Source organism: Thermobia domestica, chromosome 5, assembly GCF_964235325.1.
Source record: "Thermobia domestica chromosome 5, izTheDome1.hap1.1, whole genome shotgun sequence".
Lineage (NCBI taxonomy): Eukaryota > Metazoa > Arthropoda > Insecta > Zygentoma > Lepismatidae > Thermobia > Thermobia domestica.
The window spans coordinates 125,127,306-125,147,920 of record NC_137458.1 but is presented as its reverse complement, the minus strand read 5'-3'; the positions used below and the strand labels follow the sequence as shown (position 1 = coordinate 125,147,920).

General features: G+C 35.8%; 1 protein-coding gene across 10 annotated transcripts in view; it reads right to left on the bottom strand.

Annotated features, from left to right (window-relative positions):
- Positions 1-20,615, bottom strand: part of kst (spectrin beta chain, non-erythrocytic 5 kst) — a 446,615-nt gene that overhangs the window by 114,106 nt on the left and 311,894 nt on the right. For all 10 annotated transcript variants that reach the window (XM_081759067.1, XM_081759061.1, XM_081759058.1 and 7 more), the window contains exons 5-9: positions 17,959-18,067; positions 10,321-10,485; positions 6,363-6,475; positions 4,488-4,675; positions 2,324-2,549 (exon numbers count right to left, since the gene is read on the bottom strand). In XM_081759067.1, coding sequence (XP_081615193.1) covers positions 2,324-2,549; positions 4,488-4,675; positions 6,363-6,475; positions 10,321-10,485; positions 17,959-18,067 — 801 coding nt within the window. The remainder of the gene's footprint in view (positions 1-2,323; positions 2,550-4,487; positions 4,676-6,362; positions 6,476-10,320; positions 10,486-17,958; positions 18,068-20,615) is intronic.

The window sequence follows — 20,615 nt, the reverse complement described above, 5'->3', positions numbered from 1 at the left end:
TGCAACACACCTGAGTTTTCTATTTCACTACATTTTGAAAATATGTATTCAAATTACATCGCATTTATTCGAATATAGGCATCCCCCTCCTAAAGAAAAAGTCTAGATTTTGAAAATCCATCAATTATGTATATACACGCACGCGGTGCGTGTAAAGATCACTATAGAAAATTCACGGAACTACCAAACCAATGTCTCATCATAGACTGTAAAACAAGTGATTTGTTAGGAGTGTTTTTCCAGATAGAGTTATCGGTAGTACTTCTATTTATTCTGAATAATAGTATGCTTGAACTTACATGCAGTTATGAACTGAAAAAATTAAACATCCGACAACAGAATTTTAAACTATCAAAATTCTCAAATCATAGTGATTGTTTACAGCTTATCGTAAATCTCATAAAAAAAAGAAAAATCTACTGGTATTTCTACAACTTGTCAAAAAACATATTATGCAATTATAAGTGACTCTCAAGAATTTTATACCCTACACTTTGAAAAATAAGAGAGACTTATATTCGACTTATATTCGAGTATGTGCGTGGGGGGGGGGGGGGGGTGCACATAACAGTGAAATGATTACTATCTTCTAGTATTTACATCAGAGCATATCCATGATAGTTTATTCAATGTCTGGTCTTTTATAGTTTTCTGTAACTTCACTTATCGCAAACACAGCTGCTGAAGAAGTAGGTACATTAATTAATTTATTGGATCACAGATAGTAATTAATTTATGGGTATATATATAGTCAAAACATAAGGCAAAAAATATTATATTAGATTCCTTATTAATGACAATGTACTCATTTCTAATGGGCACTTGATTGTGGTAATGAAGTACCGTTACACTTTCCAAGGTAAAGAAAACACTTTCTCCTAAAAAGTAAAATTCATTTAAGTTTACTATAATTTATTCCGAAACAAGATGGCTTCGACGAAATCACGGACATCGAATGTGGTCAGGTGATTGGGTGTTACTTGTGTCAGAAGTCTGTACGCGAGAGTTTCACACTCCTAAACATCCCTAGGTCCACTGTGTCTGATGTGATAGTGAAGTGGAAACGTGATGGGACACGTACAGCACAAAAGCGTACAGGTCGACCTCGTCTGTTGACTGACAGAGACCACCGACAGTTGAAGAGGGTCGTAAAGTGTAATAGGCAGACATCTATCCAGACCATCACTCAGGAATTCCAAACTGAATCAGGATCCACTCCAAGTACTATGACAGTTAGGCGTGAGGTGAGAAAACTTGGATTTCATGGTCGAGCGGCTGCTCATAAGCCACATATCACGCAGGTAAATGCCAAACGACGCCTTGCATGGTGTAAGGAGCGTAAACATTGGACGATTGAACAGTGGAAAAACGTTATGTGGAGTGACGAATCACGGTACACAATGTGGCAATCCGATGGCAGAGTGTGGGTATGGCGAACGTCATCTGTCAGCGTGTGTAGTGCCAACAGTAAAATTCGGAGGTGGTGGTGTTATGATGTGGTCGTGTTTTTCTTGGAGGAGGCTTGCACCCCATGTTGTTTTACGTAGCACTCACAGCGCAGGCCTACATTGATGTTTTAAGCACCTTCTTGCTTCCCACTGTTGAAGAGCAATTCGGGGATGGCGATTGCATCTTTCAACATGATCGGGCACCTGTTTATACTGCACGGCCTGTGGCGGAGTGGTTACACGACAATAACATCCCTATAATGGACTAGCCTGCAGAGTCCAGACTTGCATCCTATAGAACACCTTTAGGATGTTTTGGAACGCCGACTTCGTGCCAGGCCTCACCGACCTACATCGATACCTTTCCTCAGTTCAGCACTCCGTGGAGAATGGGCTGCCGTCCCCAAGAAATCTTCCAGCACCTGATTGAAAGTATGCCATTTTCAACCAGGTGTCCGGATACTTTTGATCACATAGTGTATATACTCCCGAGGTTGTTAAACCAGCCCATGTCTGTCCCATGTCCAGCCCCCATCGGCACGATAGGTGAGAGAGGGTGAAAAATTAAATTATGCAAAATGACAGAGAATAGTGTCGAATTCATCGTTGTTGGGGACGGAAAAACGGCTGACCCGCCTGGAATAACTTCTGGAACATAGTATCTATGTCAATGTGGGATTTCGTCATTTCGATTAAAGTTTATATTCCTTGGGGGATAGAGTGTGCCAAAAATAGAATATCTTATGAATTCTTATCATTGCACTTTCACTGAAATGTGTATCCTAAGGGTAAAGAGGATTCAAATATTTCCCATGCACATATTCTCTCCAAGCGAAGAATGGGCATTTCAGCTAGTAAATAAATAACAAACGCACCTTTCGTTCAAACTTGTAGTTCAATTGTTCGAGTCGTTCCTGCCGTAAGAGTTCTTGTCTCAACGCCACTTCCCGCCGATGTTCTGCTCGCTCTAGCTCCTCCCATGATCTTTCCAAATCATGTATCAGCTGGCCATCTTGTGGAGTAAATGCTGGTTGATTCAGAGACTTCAATTGAGTGTTGATGTGAAAGTAGAGAGCTTCAATTTCACTTCTTTCTTTGTACCTAGGATGGAAACAAAGAAGAAAAAGGATGTATAAACCTCCAGGTCTTAACTTCATGCAATAATTTAATGTGCACACTTGTGGCAATTTAGTCAGCCTTAAGTTTTAACCTAAGAAAGACTAATTAAAACCTCAAAACATTCTAAACTTAAAAAATCCCTTTCAATACTTAGAATATAGAAAATATCTCTGAAATCAGAGAATGAAATGAACGTTTCTGGTTTTAGTTCCACGATTATGCTTTGTTGGCTAAAGGAGACGTATTTTTAATGAAAGAAAATGATTATGAAAATAATTAGTGCAATAAGAATGTAGGTGGAACGGGAGAACTCCAAGAAAAACTCACAAACACAATGTTCCCCACAACAAATTCACATGGCCTAGGATCCAACCAGAGACCCTTTATACCAGAGAAGAGTGCTCTACCATTGAGCCAACATGGCTTCCAGCAATCAGTTATAATAGATCTGCCTTCACTTGATTCATAGATTCAAGTAAAATCTAGATACAGTTTATTATCGAGATGCAACTAATTAAATATCAATATTTTACTTGTAGCTGCTACATCCAGGTGCTTTAAGGCACCCATCTCTTTTTACAAGGTCTGTTTTCGCAATTGAATGTAGAAAGCACGAAATTTTGTACGGAAGTTAAATATTTCAACTTAAAATAAAGATTGTAATTATTCAAAGAAGATTCAAATGTATTTGATTCAATTCTTGAGAATCAGATTTGAGATTCAATTAATGAGAAGAGTTTGCAACAAACCAAGGTAGTACGTTGTAAAATAACTGAGAGCAACATATTTTGATTCTAAAAACATAATTACTTTATATAAATACACCTGGTATGACCTAGCACTCTTGACCTAAATCATAATTTGTTTACTATTATTATCGTCTATGAACCTTAAGTCTAATATTTACTTTTTCTACGATTTCAAACTTTGCATTTCGATTCAGGCCTCCCGACTTTTAACTAATCTAATTCTAATTTTAGTTAAGTACGTAGCATGTATCTAATGTACTTTCCAGTGTACTAGAACCTATACCTAGGTACTTTATTAAAACTGTACCTAATACGCGCCAACTAGATAATATTTGATCAGAATCTATACCTAGGGTGTAAAAAATTATTTTTGGTGATTCTACAGATCTGATACAACATATTGAATTCATGCCTTTTATAATTGATGTTTACAAAAGGTATCGTGGTCGGATATGCTTTTATGTATTTTCTTACTTGTATTTACATAGGGCTCTCTCTCTTTCCTTTATATATCCTACGGATAACATACTGAAATGAAATTTTTCAGTTTTACGTCTCACGGTTAAGCCGGTTAGGCTAAAGGAGACGGTGATGATGAGAATTGAATGAAATGGTGGAATGAAGAAAGTGGAAGGAAACGGGAGAACCCCGAGAAAACCCACGAGCACGGTGTTTGTCCACCATAAAGTCCACACGGCGCGTGCTGGGATCGAACCAGGGACCCCATACACCTGAGGTAAACGCTCTACCACTGAGCCACTGCGCCCTCCAGGATAACATACTGATGGTCAAAATGTTACATTATTACTTGTTGGAGAGTTTTTATACGTGACACAAATCGAAACATGTTATCTTGTATGGTATCAGACACATATATGGGGAGTTGCGTCAGAAATATTAATACCTGGCTACTATCACAAAGCACACACTACGGCACGTAAAAATGGCTCCTTATAATGTAGTTGATTTCCCTCCAATATTTTAAAAATATTTATGTGGTAGTTCGATTTTGCATCAGAATGTAATTAAAGCGGTAAAGGCCTAAAAAATAATAGATTTATTACTACCCTGATGGAATGCTACATATGATTATACATTTAAATATATTTTGTTTTTCTTTGTAAAGTTACTTTAAAAATAATGTACTAAAGAGATGAAGAACTTAACGTACTTTGGTGGTTTTTCTACAGTTCGATATTGTTTGAATCGAAGTAACTCTTTCTGAATTCCTTCCAAAGAATTGGGAAAATTATGGTCTTCCAGTTCAATTATTTTTAACCTAATCCACTCCAGAAGATCTGTTGTTAATTTTTCGTAGTGAACTTTCATTTTGTCGGCATCCATCATTTGACCCACAATCTGAAAAATATAAGCAAGAACCTTAATTAAACGTATCAAACATAGAATTGTATGATTTTCTACAACTAACTATTCTTAATAGAGTAATTTATATTTTCAACTTTTATATTTGACAATATATACCTTTATGGAGTTTCCAGTTCGATCGAAAACATCAAAATAGACCCTTCATTTACATAAGGACTGCATTATCTACGTAAGGAATCAGTTAACGCATTTCTTTAGTATAAAAATACACTAATAATTATCAGCCATATAGCGCACATGACTGGGAAATGTATGGTCAGAACATCAATTCCCAATGGTTTCACTCTCATTTTCTTGTCCATTATTTCAGTACTTCGATACTTATTTTCATTATCCTGGCTCAAAATGCTGCTATTATTATTATTATTATTATTATTATTATTATTATTATTATTATTATTATTATTATTATTATTATTATTTTAAAAAATCAGGACTATCCAACGATCAAATCTAAAGTCACTGATACCAAAAACAAATGTCCTAGGAATAACGTGCTGTATAAATTCTTTTATTTACTTAAATTACAATCATACTCAACTTCAATACATGTAAACATGATGGTATGAAAATAAAGGGTTTAAATCTCTAAACTATCTGGACTATCTGAGGTGAGCTCATATGACGGAATATTTAATATAATAGAAAATAATCTTCCTTTGCGACATTTTTCCCTCTTATTAATTTTCGAGTTCTTTTGACAGCTTAGTACGTAAACTACTGTTAAATAACATGTTCGATACAGCAGATAAATAACTAAGTAGCTCATTCTGTAACTTTGAAAAATGATTAAATTACTTCTTATGTTGCCCATAAACTACAGAGCACTATTCTGGTTAATTATATATATATATGCAATCTTTTGACTCCTCGTCTGGAGACGCGAACTGCACTATGTGACAACATCGCAGATAAAGAACCATAGAGTAGATCTACCAATCCATTAAATAGTTGCACCGCTTCTTTCAGATGGCAGTTAAATTCTATAGACGATAACATTAGCACAATCTATTACCGTAACAATCGATGTAACTGCTTGATGGATTCGTATAGCAATGCTACTGGTTCAAAATTAATCTAAGACGTTGCCACATAGTAAAATGTTTGATTCCTCAGAACAGCTGAAGGAGGCCTCAGAGGGTATACCATGTATAGTATTTTCGCTATATTATATATTAGTAATTGAAATGCTGAATTCCAGGTATATAACTATTATTTTGTACACTACAAAAATGATTTTATATCTTCTTTCATAAATTGTTAAAAACAGAAGCACTCTATTTGTTGTAAGTATTGTATCTGTTTTAAACATAAGACGAGTTGTATACCATCTTGTACAAATGTACAGTAAGTGACAAAAACTCTTTCTGTTTGATGAAATTAGTTTCGTAAATAACGTCAGAACGGAAGGACAATATGAGTACAGTTTTCAGTAAATTAAAAAGAATGTAATTTTCTGTACGTTCCAGCTATACCACTGTTGTACGTTTCTACCACCGTTATTCCCAAAATAAATTTTACAAAACTGAAAGAATTTTTGTCGCTGACTGTACACGTAATATGGTCTACAGAATGACTAATAATCAAATCAAATGCTCGCAGAGTTGCATTTCTGCATTATATATACAACATACATATTTCTTTTATTTTCATTGCTTACATTTGCTATTCTCCTTCCGCTCTTCATCTCATTTTTCATCCTAGCAAACGTATGATAGTAAGAAGCGACGTAAGTAATAACTGATTTCTCGTCCGGCCTACTCGTATCTACATCTGCAAAAGAAACAAAGACAAATTAGCCAAAATTCTTAATTCTGTTCATACGTATACTTGTATGTTTACACACAGCGAAAAAGCACGATGAACAGCACATTATTATCATAAATGCCTCACATTGAACTAAATGGAATGGTTTTGAATAACGCTATAGTTCTTCCAATAGTCAAGTTGGCGGATATCATAATGATTGGTACAACAATTTTGACAATTTTTAAATGTTACCAAAATTATTTTAGAAGTTCGGTTACTGCGGTATGGAGAGTAATTGGTAACTACCACACCACCCTCCTAATTTCCACTTTCAATATTATAGATCTCTGAGTTTACAAAAACACAGCGAAGATGATCTACTTATTCAGATTTATTTCTTAAAATCTTCCAGTAACATAATTTGATAGAAAATAAGTAATTTCTATGAACTCTAATACTTAAAATACGAGAAGAATTCAAAAAGTAAAGGCACATTTGCAATTTTTCTTTCCAGGGACTGGCAACACTGCTAGTAACCAGCGCTGAGTGAGTGTAGTTGGCAACACTTCGAGACAACGTATCGCTCGTATTCCTGCATTAGTCGTTGGAGTGTAGCAGACCGTTAAACATGGCAGCTCCATTGTCGATCTGCACTAAGAAGGAAATGAGGGCAGTGATTCGCTTTTTGTTTGCGGAAGGTGTTAAATCTGCGGAAAGTATTCGTCGAATGCAAGCGCAGTATAGTGACTGCTGTTTATCGCGAAGCAAGATCTACGAATGGATAGAACGCTTCAAACAGGGAAGAACTTTATGTGAAAGATCGGGCAGGTCATCGACGTCAACGATAGGCACATAATCACAAACCAGAAAGTAAGGCTGCAAGCATGGTTCGGAAACACCCACCATTACCAGAAGTTAAGAAATTTAAACGTCAATCATTAGGTATTCATTGATGCGGTGCAAAATTGGTTAAACCAATAGGTGCAACCTTTTCTCCGACGGAATCAAGATACTTGTGAAACGTTGGAAGAAATGCATTGAAGTCCGGGGAGGTTACGTAGAAAAATAAGGCATGTTTCAGTTTTCTATCATTAGAATAAGTACAGCTTTTCTTAAATGTGCCTTTACTTTTTGAAATCCCCTCGTAAGTACAATGAAACATATGTAATGAACGATATATCCTGAAATCATAGAGCTAATACGTTGAGATGGACAAGGAGAGATGTTTTGCCTAATATTGATGGAGGGCTAGCATACATAAGAACTTTTGAATTTCCAGACCTAACAATGATGGACGACCTTCATATGGTGGTAGTGACATACATGTTCAACTTTAAAAATTGTATAATTTTTAAGATTAGAAAATTAAGACAAAAGTTGGTTTCCCATACGAAGTCAAACCCATGATCGATGAAATTTACCAATTATCACAATTTGGTGATTCGTAATCAAAATAGATTCAGCATCCTAGAACATCTTACACTGTAAATCAATGTGTGAATCATGCTGGGGATTCTGGGAATTGCATTACTATACTTAAACTACATTCCTCTTTGAATTACACTGGTAGCGATACAATATAACAGTGAAAGTATTTACCTGGGATAAAATTATAAATCATAATCAAATAATCATTTATTATTGTATTCAGAAGAAGATATTTTGGTATGTTGTAGATCCATCGATTAGAAAAGAAGAAAAAATGTAATTTTGGAAATCTACAAATTCTTATAGTGTCTGATTAAAAACAATGTCTTATGACCAGCGTACCTAGTCAGGATGTCTACAAGTTTTGAGAATCCAAATTTCTTGACCTTTTCTTGATTTTTCTTCACGATTTTAAAAATGTTCTTGGCCAAGTACTACAATTTATTTAATATATATATATATATATATATATATATATATATATATATATATATATATATATATATAAATCCTCCACCAATGGCCGGTTCAGATGAAACCTAAAAGTATTTTACACTTTTGTTTTAGCAACTTGTAATTAATAAAGACTGCACATCTAATTTACCTAATCTTATCATTTCAGTGTTACCTCTTAGAATACACTAACTTTTATCCTGGATGGGGTATGGCTTTATTTATTATTGTGTCATAATTAACACTTTCACTTACGAGACACTCGTAAGAAGCTATTCGCCATTACATCTGGTGAAAGACAAGAGGTCCCTTTAACAATTCTGCAGGCCAATGGGTACTTTTCAACCAGTTTCTTGAACAGAGTGATCAAAAATTCTCTCTGCACTGGTTACGAAATGAGAATATCTCCAGATCTTTTAAACCTTTGCAAGCAGCAGAAGCACCAAAACCAACATCTACATCCTGAGCCATTTTGATATTGGACGGATTTCTCAAGTCAATTGTAGTGAGCTTTCTGGCGTTGATTATTCCATTCAAGACATTTTTGCGAATGACTCTGGTTGCAATATTGTACAATTCCCTATACATGAATGGCAGAAGTGAATCATTAGACTGAAATATGGCAAGAAAAAGCTCCAACTCAAGTGCAACTGACTGAAGAAACTCAAGCTTCGCAACTAAAAGCTGATCCCGCAGAAATTATTGTACCTTTTCGAAGTTCTTAGTTTGAGGAGGCTTTTTTTGGACACCACTCACATACTTCCTAAGAAGTGTGATAATTTCTAAGGTTCATTTAATGACTTTCGAGTTTTCCAGCCACCTGACTGCACAAAACTAAAGAAAATCTTAAGTAACCAGAAAGGTGTGTGTAATCTGCTCGTCTGGAAGGATAATCATTTAAATAGAACGAAGAAACTCATGAAGTGACCACCCAATCTTGTATGAGCAGTTCTGTAGGCTCCATGTACAATATGCAAACAACATGTTCAAACGTCAAAAATGTCTGGCTGGTCTGGATCATATGCTTCAATTTTGAGGCAATCCTTCAAATCACGCAAACATTTTATGTTCATATTGGGACCGTCCACTGCAAATTCTTGACTTGCCATTTTCTTGACTTTTCTTGACATTCTTCACCTAGAGTTTTGATTTCTTGACTTTCTTGACCTGTAGACACTCTGATAGTTTTACTTGTAATTTGTGGTTCGGAATTCCAATATCCAGAACACTGTAGCTCTATCTAGCCTTCTAGAAAATTTTAATAAAGTCAATTACGTCTTGATAATGAAAAACTGTACCATAAAATTTCTACTTCACACACTGATTAGACTAGAGAAACCTTGTATTATGTAATCCAAACTTTCACAAAGTTTTCCCCGTTTATATTTGATTATATATATATTTTTTAATAATAGGTATCAATAGTAAGAATAAAAGGAAAAATTTGTAAATATACATATATTTTATAGTTACTAGCACATAGACTTCATTACAATAGCTAGGATTGCTATATCTCCGCGAAGCACCCGGAGTGCACGGGTTTGAAATATATTCTAAAATACGGGCCAATGAACTAAATCTACGGGCTTAAATATTAACTGCGCTTGTATTATTGCGCGGCACCATTTTCATTTAATGATTTGATAGGGAGTGGGGAAATGAGACCTAAAATTAGGTTCAATGGACTGTACTGTTTTGAAATCGAAGGTCAATAACTTGACCTGACAGGAAGGTCAATAACAATTGTTATAAATAAAGTGGTGCATTTCTCGAGAAAACAGTGTTCCAAACTTGATCAAAATAATAATTTATAAATATTAGAAGTAACTGTGGTTAAGAAAAAAATCAAAATTTGTCTTCAATCACAAACACTGCTGGGCTTCAGGATTGCCTTCAGTTCAACCTCGTAACCCCTATTGTAAACTACATTACAATATAGCAGGACAGAATGTAAAGAATTCCTTAATTTGATGAAATGATTGACTTACCTTCAGCATCTAGCAGTCTTGGTATACCGAGTTCTCTCTGAGCAATATCGAAGGCATTGTTCAGGTTATCGATGTGTCGAGATGGAATAAGGGATTCGTAGTCAATAAGATCTGGTCGGTGAGCGTGAATAAGAGCATTGAATCCAAGTCCACTTCGCCACGAAGCTAGAAGAGAAAAAAGAAAGGAAAAGTTATCTTCGAAATATTAAACATCTTTAAACAAGTCTTCAGATTAAAACACGCAAAACACTGTATGAAAGAAGCAAATTCATTGTTAAGTTGACAAAGCACAATATAAATTTTGTGTATATGTGTTGTGACAACACACAAAGCTTATCTAGTTTATAAAAAGAGTAATAATACATAAATATACAAGACTGAATCCAACAGTGCACTACGTTACAATAACTTATTCGTGAATCATAACACTTCTGGGCATCACAACTTCTTTCAATACAACTATAAGGTAACTCTATTATGAGGAAATTATTTTCCGACAATACTTTTCCAAATTCTTTGTCTCCCTGAAGAATAAGTAAAAACAACTGCACTTCCATTCTATCTCCTAGTCTTACTGACACTTTATAAAGTTTCTTTCGAATTCCTACAGAACGAAAATGTCTCAGGGATAATTCTACTAATGAAAACAAGTGAAACATTTTTTCTGGCAAAGTATCACTTTGTTTGCCCACATTTTCAAGGCTTGTAACTGATGCCGACTTGGTCCTTTGTCACAGATTTCTGTTTACTGGTTTCATGGTTAGAATCACCTTAAAACACGGTATAGCTTTATTTTATTACAATTTTTACCCTTTAATTTAATTTTTCCTTTTTTGTTTGCTTTTAATCCTGTATTTTCATTTTCAAGCAATTATTATTTTGTTTAATAAATATTCGGATGCTTGAGAGAAGAGACTGTCTTGTGATTATTCATTATTTATTTAACTATAAAGAAACTATTACAATTTCAGAACCTAATTTTGATAAATTACTATGGCGAGATGCCATCACGTTCTGTAATGATTATGTCATGGTATCACACATCAAACAGGAGTTGGATGTGTTCCGGAGGAAACGGCTCACTCGCTGCTTGTATACGAGTCTACAAGATATCAACAATAAATATCTACTGGAGGACTACTACGAACATTGAGTCGACCAAATATATCCTACATATTTTCGATGGGCGATATGTCGTACAATCTGAAGGACACGGAACCAGAAGTATCCGATGTTACTCGCAGATGACTTGTACTTCTGGGATGCATGGGACTGAGCATTGTCTTGCTGAAATGTGGTATCCGGTGTTGTTTGAAGGAAAAGTATGACTTCGGCCTGTAGAAATTCCCCGATGTAGCGGTAACTAGTGAGATTTCCTAAATGTGTAGCAGCCGAGATCGCATATTGTACTCAATGGTGACCCACACCAACACATCTGCCACCCGGCGCCCACAAAGCATGCTGGCAGATTGCGCTCACCATGATAAGGTCTAACCGTATGCAGAAATCACAGGAGTTTAAATAGGGACTTATCCGTCTATCACTTAGCACGTCAGCAATGGGCATTGGAGCCTAAGGCGCTTGTGGTTCTGGGTCAACGTAATCCAATATTAAAGCACGCTTGCCGCCAGTTCAGCAGCGCTGCCGTCAACCGCCGATTAAGACATGGCCACACCGTTATCATGTTCAAGCGTCGAGCTAACATTGTGGACAACGCTGTACGATCATCATAGCCACGTAGACAAGATGCCTGTCATTGATTACATTGTGCAATCCATTACCCGATCATCACTTCGCATGGTTCTCTTCTGTCAATTGACTCCACATACACATCATTATCGTGGAGACAGCCTTGTACACGCACATATTTCACGGAATAAGAAGCCATCTTCCAGTAAGCCAACCATGCACGTCCGTTCGAACACAGTCGTCTATTTAGCCCTTCACGTCAACAAGGCATAGTGACACCACATGTTTCACGTTTGCTTATCAACGCTATAAAACCTGGACGTTGCTTAAACCACCTCTTGCGGTAATAGTTCGAACAAAGAACCGAGGGTGCTGCTGGATCCACGCATGTACCATTCCACTGGAACTGGCATATTTCCTCGTTAAACCCTGCCAGTGCAGACCCTGAGACGCGTATTTTGATTTTTTCCCCTCAAGTCCCCGAACAAGATGTTACTGAAGAAAACCTGACGGTAAACGAAGTGTTGAAAGAAATTATCAAATAATCAGTAACATAATACAGAAAGAGTAACGTAGCGATCTTCTCAGAGAATTTTTTGAATAGCAGGATTAATATATAATCAAAACTAAATAAAAACTTTATTTGATTACTATGAAATAAGAATTCTTTTGAGTTTCTTTGTTATTTTCTTTTTTAAAATATCTCTTAAATTTGCCAGTAACCTAACACCTACTCTCTCTTTCTTTCAAACTCGAATAAGGAAGATATAAACATATTAATTACTTGCATAAGTTGGACATTTTCTATAATCCAATGGTGGATAATAAGTTTTCATTATATTTCTAATATTCCTTTCAATTATAGATTTTTTTTTCTTTTCTATGTTTGAGTGCAGTTTTATATGCCTTCTATTTCTTTGTTTTCATGTTCAATAAAACATCAACAGTTCCCCAGCACGGATTCCAAATTTTGTTACCTTCCACTTGTAACAGAAGTACGGAACAATATTCAATTTTGAAACTTACAAGTTCTCTAATAATTGCGGTAACTTCTTGGATAAAGTAGTTAATAATTGTATATGATCCACGTAATATAATACTGTTACACAAAATGTATTGACTACCAAAAACGTGTGAATTTCATCTTTATTTCGACATTTTCTTAAATTATAAGGGAATTTTAGAAAACCTTTATTCTAACAATTCTAATTCTTGAATTATCATCAAGTAAACATTTTAAGTATTAACCGAACAAACATTATCTTACAAGAGCAATTCAATGCGTCAAAGGAATTGATATTTTCTCTACCTATTAAGTAAACTCTAAAAATAACTCCATAGATAATGACTTGTTATTAATCTCTTTATACAGGTACAAGTTCAATTATCATCAATCTATAGATATAACTTTTCCTTTTTCGAAATGTGTAACGTCAAACATGATTTTCACTTTTTAAAAAAAATGTAAGTAATATTTGTTTTCTTTTGAACAGTGAAGCAGCAGATAAAAAATTACTGATTAAGCATATTAAGACTGTACAGATGTAGAAAAGAAGGTAATACATTAATAAGTGTGGTCTTTATAAATTCAGCTGGATGTGTACATTGGTAACAGACAACCTTACGATAGCTCATTATTTATTTTCGATTTCTGATAGTCTGTTTGCTCCCTCAACACTTAAGACGCAGTGATGAACTTCCATTTGCACAAAGCACAAATCTTACGTGGTCAAAGGACACTGAACAAGGGTCATTGTAGTATGTTTATTTATTTACTAGCATGAATTACCTGCTTCGCTGGGTTAAATTAAGAAAAAATAGTGTTTCGTTAGTCAGTCACTTTTTACTATTACTAAAGCGCTCCTTGATATTGGTCATTTTCGATTATTTCTATATATCCCCTCTCCTCCCCTTGCTGCGAGCCACGGCATCTGAAGCGTCACTGTTCATCTCAGCGACCAAAAAAAACGATAGACTCGACACTAATATCGGTCATTTTCGATCATTTGTAAATATCTTTCCCCTCCTTTAAATTACATGGTCAAAGTGATATGACAAAAATCATCTCATGTTCGAACTTCATCTACGTTGAAAATTAGATCGAGATCGGTCCGGTGGTTCGAGTGAAGTCACATACACAGTCACTTTTATTTTTTATTTTTTTTTTTAACATCTATCTCCCCGTCCCCCTCCCCTACGTTGCACCGTCAAAGCTAAATGATAAAAATTATCCAAAGCCCGAGCGTCATCTACGTTGAAAATTTGATCGAGATCGGTTAAGTGGTTCAAGAGTTATTACGTTTTATTTATTTTTATATACCTGTCCCCTCCCTTCCCCCTGCCATAAGGTCTACCGTCAAAGTGATATGATAATAACCAACCCAGGTCCGAACTTCATCCTTATTGAAAATTGATTAAGATTGGTCCTGTGGTTAAAGCGCGATGAAGTCACAAAGACAGTCACTTTTATTTTTATTTTTTGACATATATATCCCCCTTCCCTTCGTTGCACTGTAAAAGTGAAATGAAGGAAACATCCCAGGCTCGAACCTTACCTATGTTGAAAGTTTGATCGAGATTGGTCGAGTGGTTCAAGAGTTATTAAGTTTTATTCATTTCCATATATGTCCCCTGCTGCCCTCCCCTAAGATCTACTCTCAAAATGAAATGATAAAAAAAAAATTTCCCAGGTTTGAACTTCATATATGTTGAAAATTTGATTGAGATCGATCGGGTGGTTCAAAAGTAATTAATTCACGAGCATGGTCACTTTTATTTTTATATTTATTGATTTTAGTATATCACCCCCTCCCCTACGTTGCTCCGTAAAAGTAAAATCACAAAAATCATCCCAGTCCCGAACCTCATCTACATTGGAAATTTGATCAAGATCGGTCGAGTAGTTCAGGAGTTATTAAGTTTTATTTATTTTTTCTACGTCCCCCTGTCCCCCCCTCCCTAAGTTGTACCGTCGAAATAAATAGCTAAAAACACTCCCAGGCTAGAACCGCATCTACGTTGAAAATTTGATCGAGATCGGTCGGGCGGTTCAAGAGATTAAGAGTCACAAACATAGTCACTTTCAATCTTATAATATAGATTTTTAATCCATTTGGCCTGCAAATATGGTTCTTATTTTGTTTTGTTTTGATAGTAGCTGCCATTTTGTATAGGCGCCTGGGCGTATTTTGAACTTTTCAGAGGATTCCCTTAAACGCTGTAACTTCTTAAGTTTTAAAGATGATGAGTTCAAACCAATAGAATGGATAACATTGTATGTTCTGTGCACATCGAGACGTACTTTAGAATGTCGAAAAAAGAAGTTCTGAACATTGTTGTTGGAAATCTAGAAATGGCCATTTTGGAATGTACATTTTGAAACGAAATAAGTAAGACTCACTTTTTTTTTTTCTACATAAAGACTAGACAGTAAACATCGTCTCAAAAAAGTTTCAGATCTGAGAACAATATTTATGATATTTTTGGAAATTTTTAAACATTGTGAATTTTCGAAAATCGTGTATTTTCACCATCAAATATCTCACGAAGGACGTAAGTGAAAAATCTCAAATTTGCGATAGTTGTTGAGTTGTGTTGATTTTAGTTTAGCGTCCCTTTCAGCAGCGAGGCTATATGAGACGTGGACCTACTGATTAACGTGGAATCCGAACCACATGAGCTCCCGCCGGGAATCGAACCTGGGTCTCCCACGCCAAAGGCGCGTATGCTAACCGCTTAGCTACGGAGGAGCTCTTGCGATAGTTGTGCAGTAACAAGTAGGTAAAATTGCATTACTGAGACTTGAGTAGTTTCTGAAGCAGTAATGCATCAGAAATTCGAAGTTGTTGCAGTGATGTGAAATTAGTTATTTTAAGAGCTGAACAAATGTACAGGTTTTGTGTTGATATAGTATTTCGGGCGTACAATTTATCTACGTTTCGTCAGAAGAAGTGCAGTCAAACAGCAAGAAATTCGAGATTTGCTAGTTGTAAGAGAATTATCGATACCAGATTATATAGATTTGTACTTCTGATGCAAACACAAATCATGTTATGAATACTCACAATCAGATGAATTTACTGATTGCAGTACTCCAGTACTTCCAGAACATAGCATGTTGCCATTTGCACTTAATTACACCGTAGTCTGTATTTATGACGAGAAAGGGTGGATTGGGGAAATTGAAGACATCAATCAGGAAAATAACGATATTTTTGATCATTTTTTCATCCCTATGGCCCAAGAACCTCTCTTCAACTATCTACGAATGACAAAGAGTGGGTGCCAATCACTAAGGTTCTCCGGAAACTCAACCCACAGAGTTCACAATTTCTACAGGTCATATTTTCAATATCAGTGCCAAGCTCTGTACACAAATTAGTCAACTATTTACCTCATTGCTGTATTAACAGCAGCGCTATAGGCAGAAAAGAAAATAGACGCGTTTCGTTTTTTTGTACAAGATATGATTCATAAATTATGCACACTTTACCCATTTAACATAACTGTCGTGTTATTTTGACTTTTGCCACAACGTTTATATCCACGCCTCATGGCGCTTCATGATATTAAGTCCCAGTGAAGAAAACATTGTAACTCAGAAACTACTCGAGTCTCATTAATGCAATTTTACTCACTTGTTACCGCACAACTATCGTCTATTTTGTGCAAATTTGAGAGTTTTCACTTGTGTTCTTCCTGAGATATTTGATGAAAATACATGATTTTCGAAAATTTGCAATGTTTAAAAATTTCCAAAAATCAAGTATATGGTCCTCAGATCTGAAACTTGTCTATTATCTACTCTCTATGTAGACAAAAAATTGAAGGTGAATCTCATTTATTTAGTTTGAAAGTATACATTCCAAAATGGCCATTTCCAGGCTTTCAACCTCAATGTTCACAGCTTCTTTTCTCGACGTTTTAAAGTACGTCTCAATATGCACAGAACATAGAATGTTGCCCATTCCATTATCTTTCATATGGTTTTCGTTTAAACTCATTATCTTCAAACCTAAAAAGATACAGCGTTTAACGGAATGCACTTAAAAAGTTCAAAATACGCTCAGGCGCCTATACAAAATGGCCGCTAAAACAAAACCAGTAGGCTGAAAAATAAATACCCGTTTTCAACTCCCTGAATGTGGTACAAACTTAGGTAAAAAATTAATTTAAAAAAACTAAATTTTGTCAGTAACCATCATTAGTCGACTTCATTTGGATTGCCCCAGTTGTGTATATAAGATTTCCTGAAGAAAGTTAGAGGTAGCAAAAATAGTCATATGAAAAAAAAAAATGCCCTGTGAATATATATAGTTTATGGAATTTTATTACGCAAACGTTCATAACACTTTCCTTGTTTTTCGTGAATTTTAGATTACAAATTACGAAGATTGGCTAATGCATCTTTTCAACTCTGGAGTGTTTTTCTTAAATTCAATGGCAATTTAAGCACTCAAACTGGATTATTATGACAGCAAAAAGGAAGAGAAAGCAAATAGTTTGTTCAATAACACATTTTTTACATTTCTTTTCTTTCTTTATGAAACAATATTGGGATTTTAAGAGGGTGTCATAATTGCTCCTACTACCCTTCGTTTAAATCTACGTTTATTTTTTTCGATAGTTCCCTTTTGCAGACACATTCAACACGAAATCATAATTGGGAAAAATACCTGAGTTTAAGCCTGAGAAATGTTTGCTTTCTCTGTTTACGCTGTCGTGATGTTGACGAGTGCAATAAACTTGACATTTGCACATCTGAACACACAAATCATGCGAACTACTACAAAGAAGAGCAAAGTAAAACTGCAAATGCATTTTCACAAATATTGCTGGTCACTGCTCTGAACAGCAAATAGTAGTACATGCGAATTTTGTAGTTAAAGGTACGATGATTTAATACTGAACATCTAAAAAATAAATTCTTAAAATGAAATGAAAACTCACTTGTGAAGTCTTGGATATTAACTCCATTATATCCTGTAGTTTTTCTTTGGCACCATAAAAGAAGGGCATCTTTAGCAGATTTCTTTTCGCTACTCTCATTTTCTTCATCCTACGAATGATAAAATAGGAAAAAGTTTATTAAACAAAACAAATGCATCAAAACCAATAACGAACGGTAATTGATTGAAACTAAAATTAAAGGCCAACATTACATAAATGAAGATATCAGCTAGAGATGATTTATACTGGATAGACTGTTGTAAACATATACCAATGCAATGCTGCATTAATTTCCAAATTCCTGTTATTTTAGCGTCTCAGGCATTAAATCATTGTAGACATGCTATACCATAATATACACAACAAAATAAACATTATACCTAGGCAGTCACGACAATGTTACCATTTGCATTGCCAACATATGTAATTCCAAGTAAAAATTCGTTTTTAGATTACTTATTAGTCGAAATAAGCATAATTCCGTCACGTGGGTTACGAAAATCCGCATTATTGAGAAAGCACGTGTAAAATGCGCTATTCCTCCATGACACTGCATACTACATACACTCTTTCAATTCAAAGGCATTTTGGGTAAATAGACTAGAAGGGAGAGAGAGTGTACCAATTTCTGTGTTGGTCAGTACAGTCACCTGACTTGAACTGCTGAGATTTCAAGTATGAGAAATCAACGAATACTTACCGGTATATGCTGCGAAATCTAGCAAAATAAAATTCAGTAAAATTTCTTTCAGTTAGACATTAGGTTCCTTTGGAAGCTGTTCAACCGACAGAGATGTCTTAAGATAAAGTGCTTACAGCTTATATAACATAGAGCTGCTTTCAATTTCGCAGACAGGTGTTAAACCAGAAGAATGTTTGACATCAACACGTTACAAGTTCAGGTGTTTTACTGCAGCACTGTCACAGGATATTGCTGCTAACAGTCATACACTGAAGTATGCCAACGAGTAATTAACCATGCTGAAATGACTTCATATATGCATTAGCTTAATGTCCACTTAATGTAATATTAATAACCAGATTCAATCAACATATGTATATTTTAACGATCCTCAATCCTTTTTTTTTCTCCTTCGTTGGTAAGCAATATACCTGCTCTAAAATTCTCCCGCATTTGAGACAAATATTTCAGCACAGTGATACAGTTTTCGTATTAACATATCATCTACGTAACCAACAGAGGCAGTCTTACTCTACCTTCTACTTGCCGTTACATACAAAAGTTATTTGTAAGTCTTGCAATATTCTGGTACAAAACATACTTGTAATGTATTTATTACAGTGTAATGAAAGTAGGTTAGCATTCAACGTATAGACAGTTGGACTATCTGCAGCGGCTTTCCTGCCAGCTCCTCCATTCCAAGTTGATATTATGTATTGTTCTTAGAGGCAAGAAGTCAATCACTGCTGTTTTCACTTGCTGCTGGTTCGTGAAGCACCGTGACTTCAAAAAGTGCTTCATGGGGCGAAATAGATAGCAATCCGATGAGGCAAAGTCAACATTATATGCCGTGAATGATCTGACGGGGCAACGTCAACATTATATGCCAGGAGTGATATCAGTTCAATGCTATCAAGTTCTTTTCGAGCAAAGTGCGGTTTTTAAGTTATCCTGTTGCAGAAGAGCTTGTTTTTGGAAGCTGGCCCATGCTCAAGCACTGCTTTTGTTCATTCATGTTTCCGAAAAACATCTATCTTTTGTCTCATTGATAATCCATTTCAGGAAACGCACATCACGCAGATTTTGCAGCAGCTGTCAGCATACAAGCACTCTCCTCTGGGCTTCAGCTGGGGTCAACTCATGTGGTACAATACGGCAACTCCTAATGGTTATCTCGACTTCGTGACGGTGACGCACTACAGTGGACTGGAACATGACGAATTTGTTTGACAATCATCTGCTGGTGAATGGATTTTCCTCAATGGCGTGTAGTATGACCTTAGAATCTGTTATTCTTGGGCAGCTGGACCGTGGCTGATCTTTTGACATTTTTACAACCAGCACAAAATGCCTGGAACCAACGAGTTGCTGTTCTTTATGTTCACTGCATTTTCCCCTTTCATATGACAAATGTTTTGGGTTACTCCCACAGCATTGTGCCCAAGTTCAAAGTTATACAGTAACAGTTTACGTGTCAGAGACTGTTGAGCACTCCTTGTCAATGAATGAATGAAAAAAAAAAAAAAAAAAAAAAGCTGAAGATACTGACGAAGAGGCGGCATCTGCGTTACACTAATAGCAGACTCCGATAGTCCGCTTTCCACACTGCCTCGTGGCCCCGTTTGATCTTACGATTCATCATGGGGTATATAAACACGGCTATTGTTTGGGTTGTGGAAATATTGGAGGACTTAAGACTTTTGTAGGGCAATTTATTCTGAATGCCGTGTTAAAGAAAATCATCGTGTGTCTTCTCTTTTCTATAGTTGTCAACATCTGACTTTTTCAGTTTCTCTTTCAAAATTTTCTTCTTTTCTGTCCAGGAAACACTCAGGATTCCATGCTAACACCACACTTCGAAATGTTCCAACTTTCCCCTCTTTATCTTCCTCAGTACGCAATCAGGGGCATCATTTGAGGACACAAGAGGGACAATCGCTCCCCTTGAGTTTGAGAAAAGTGCACACTTTAATCA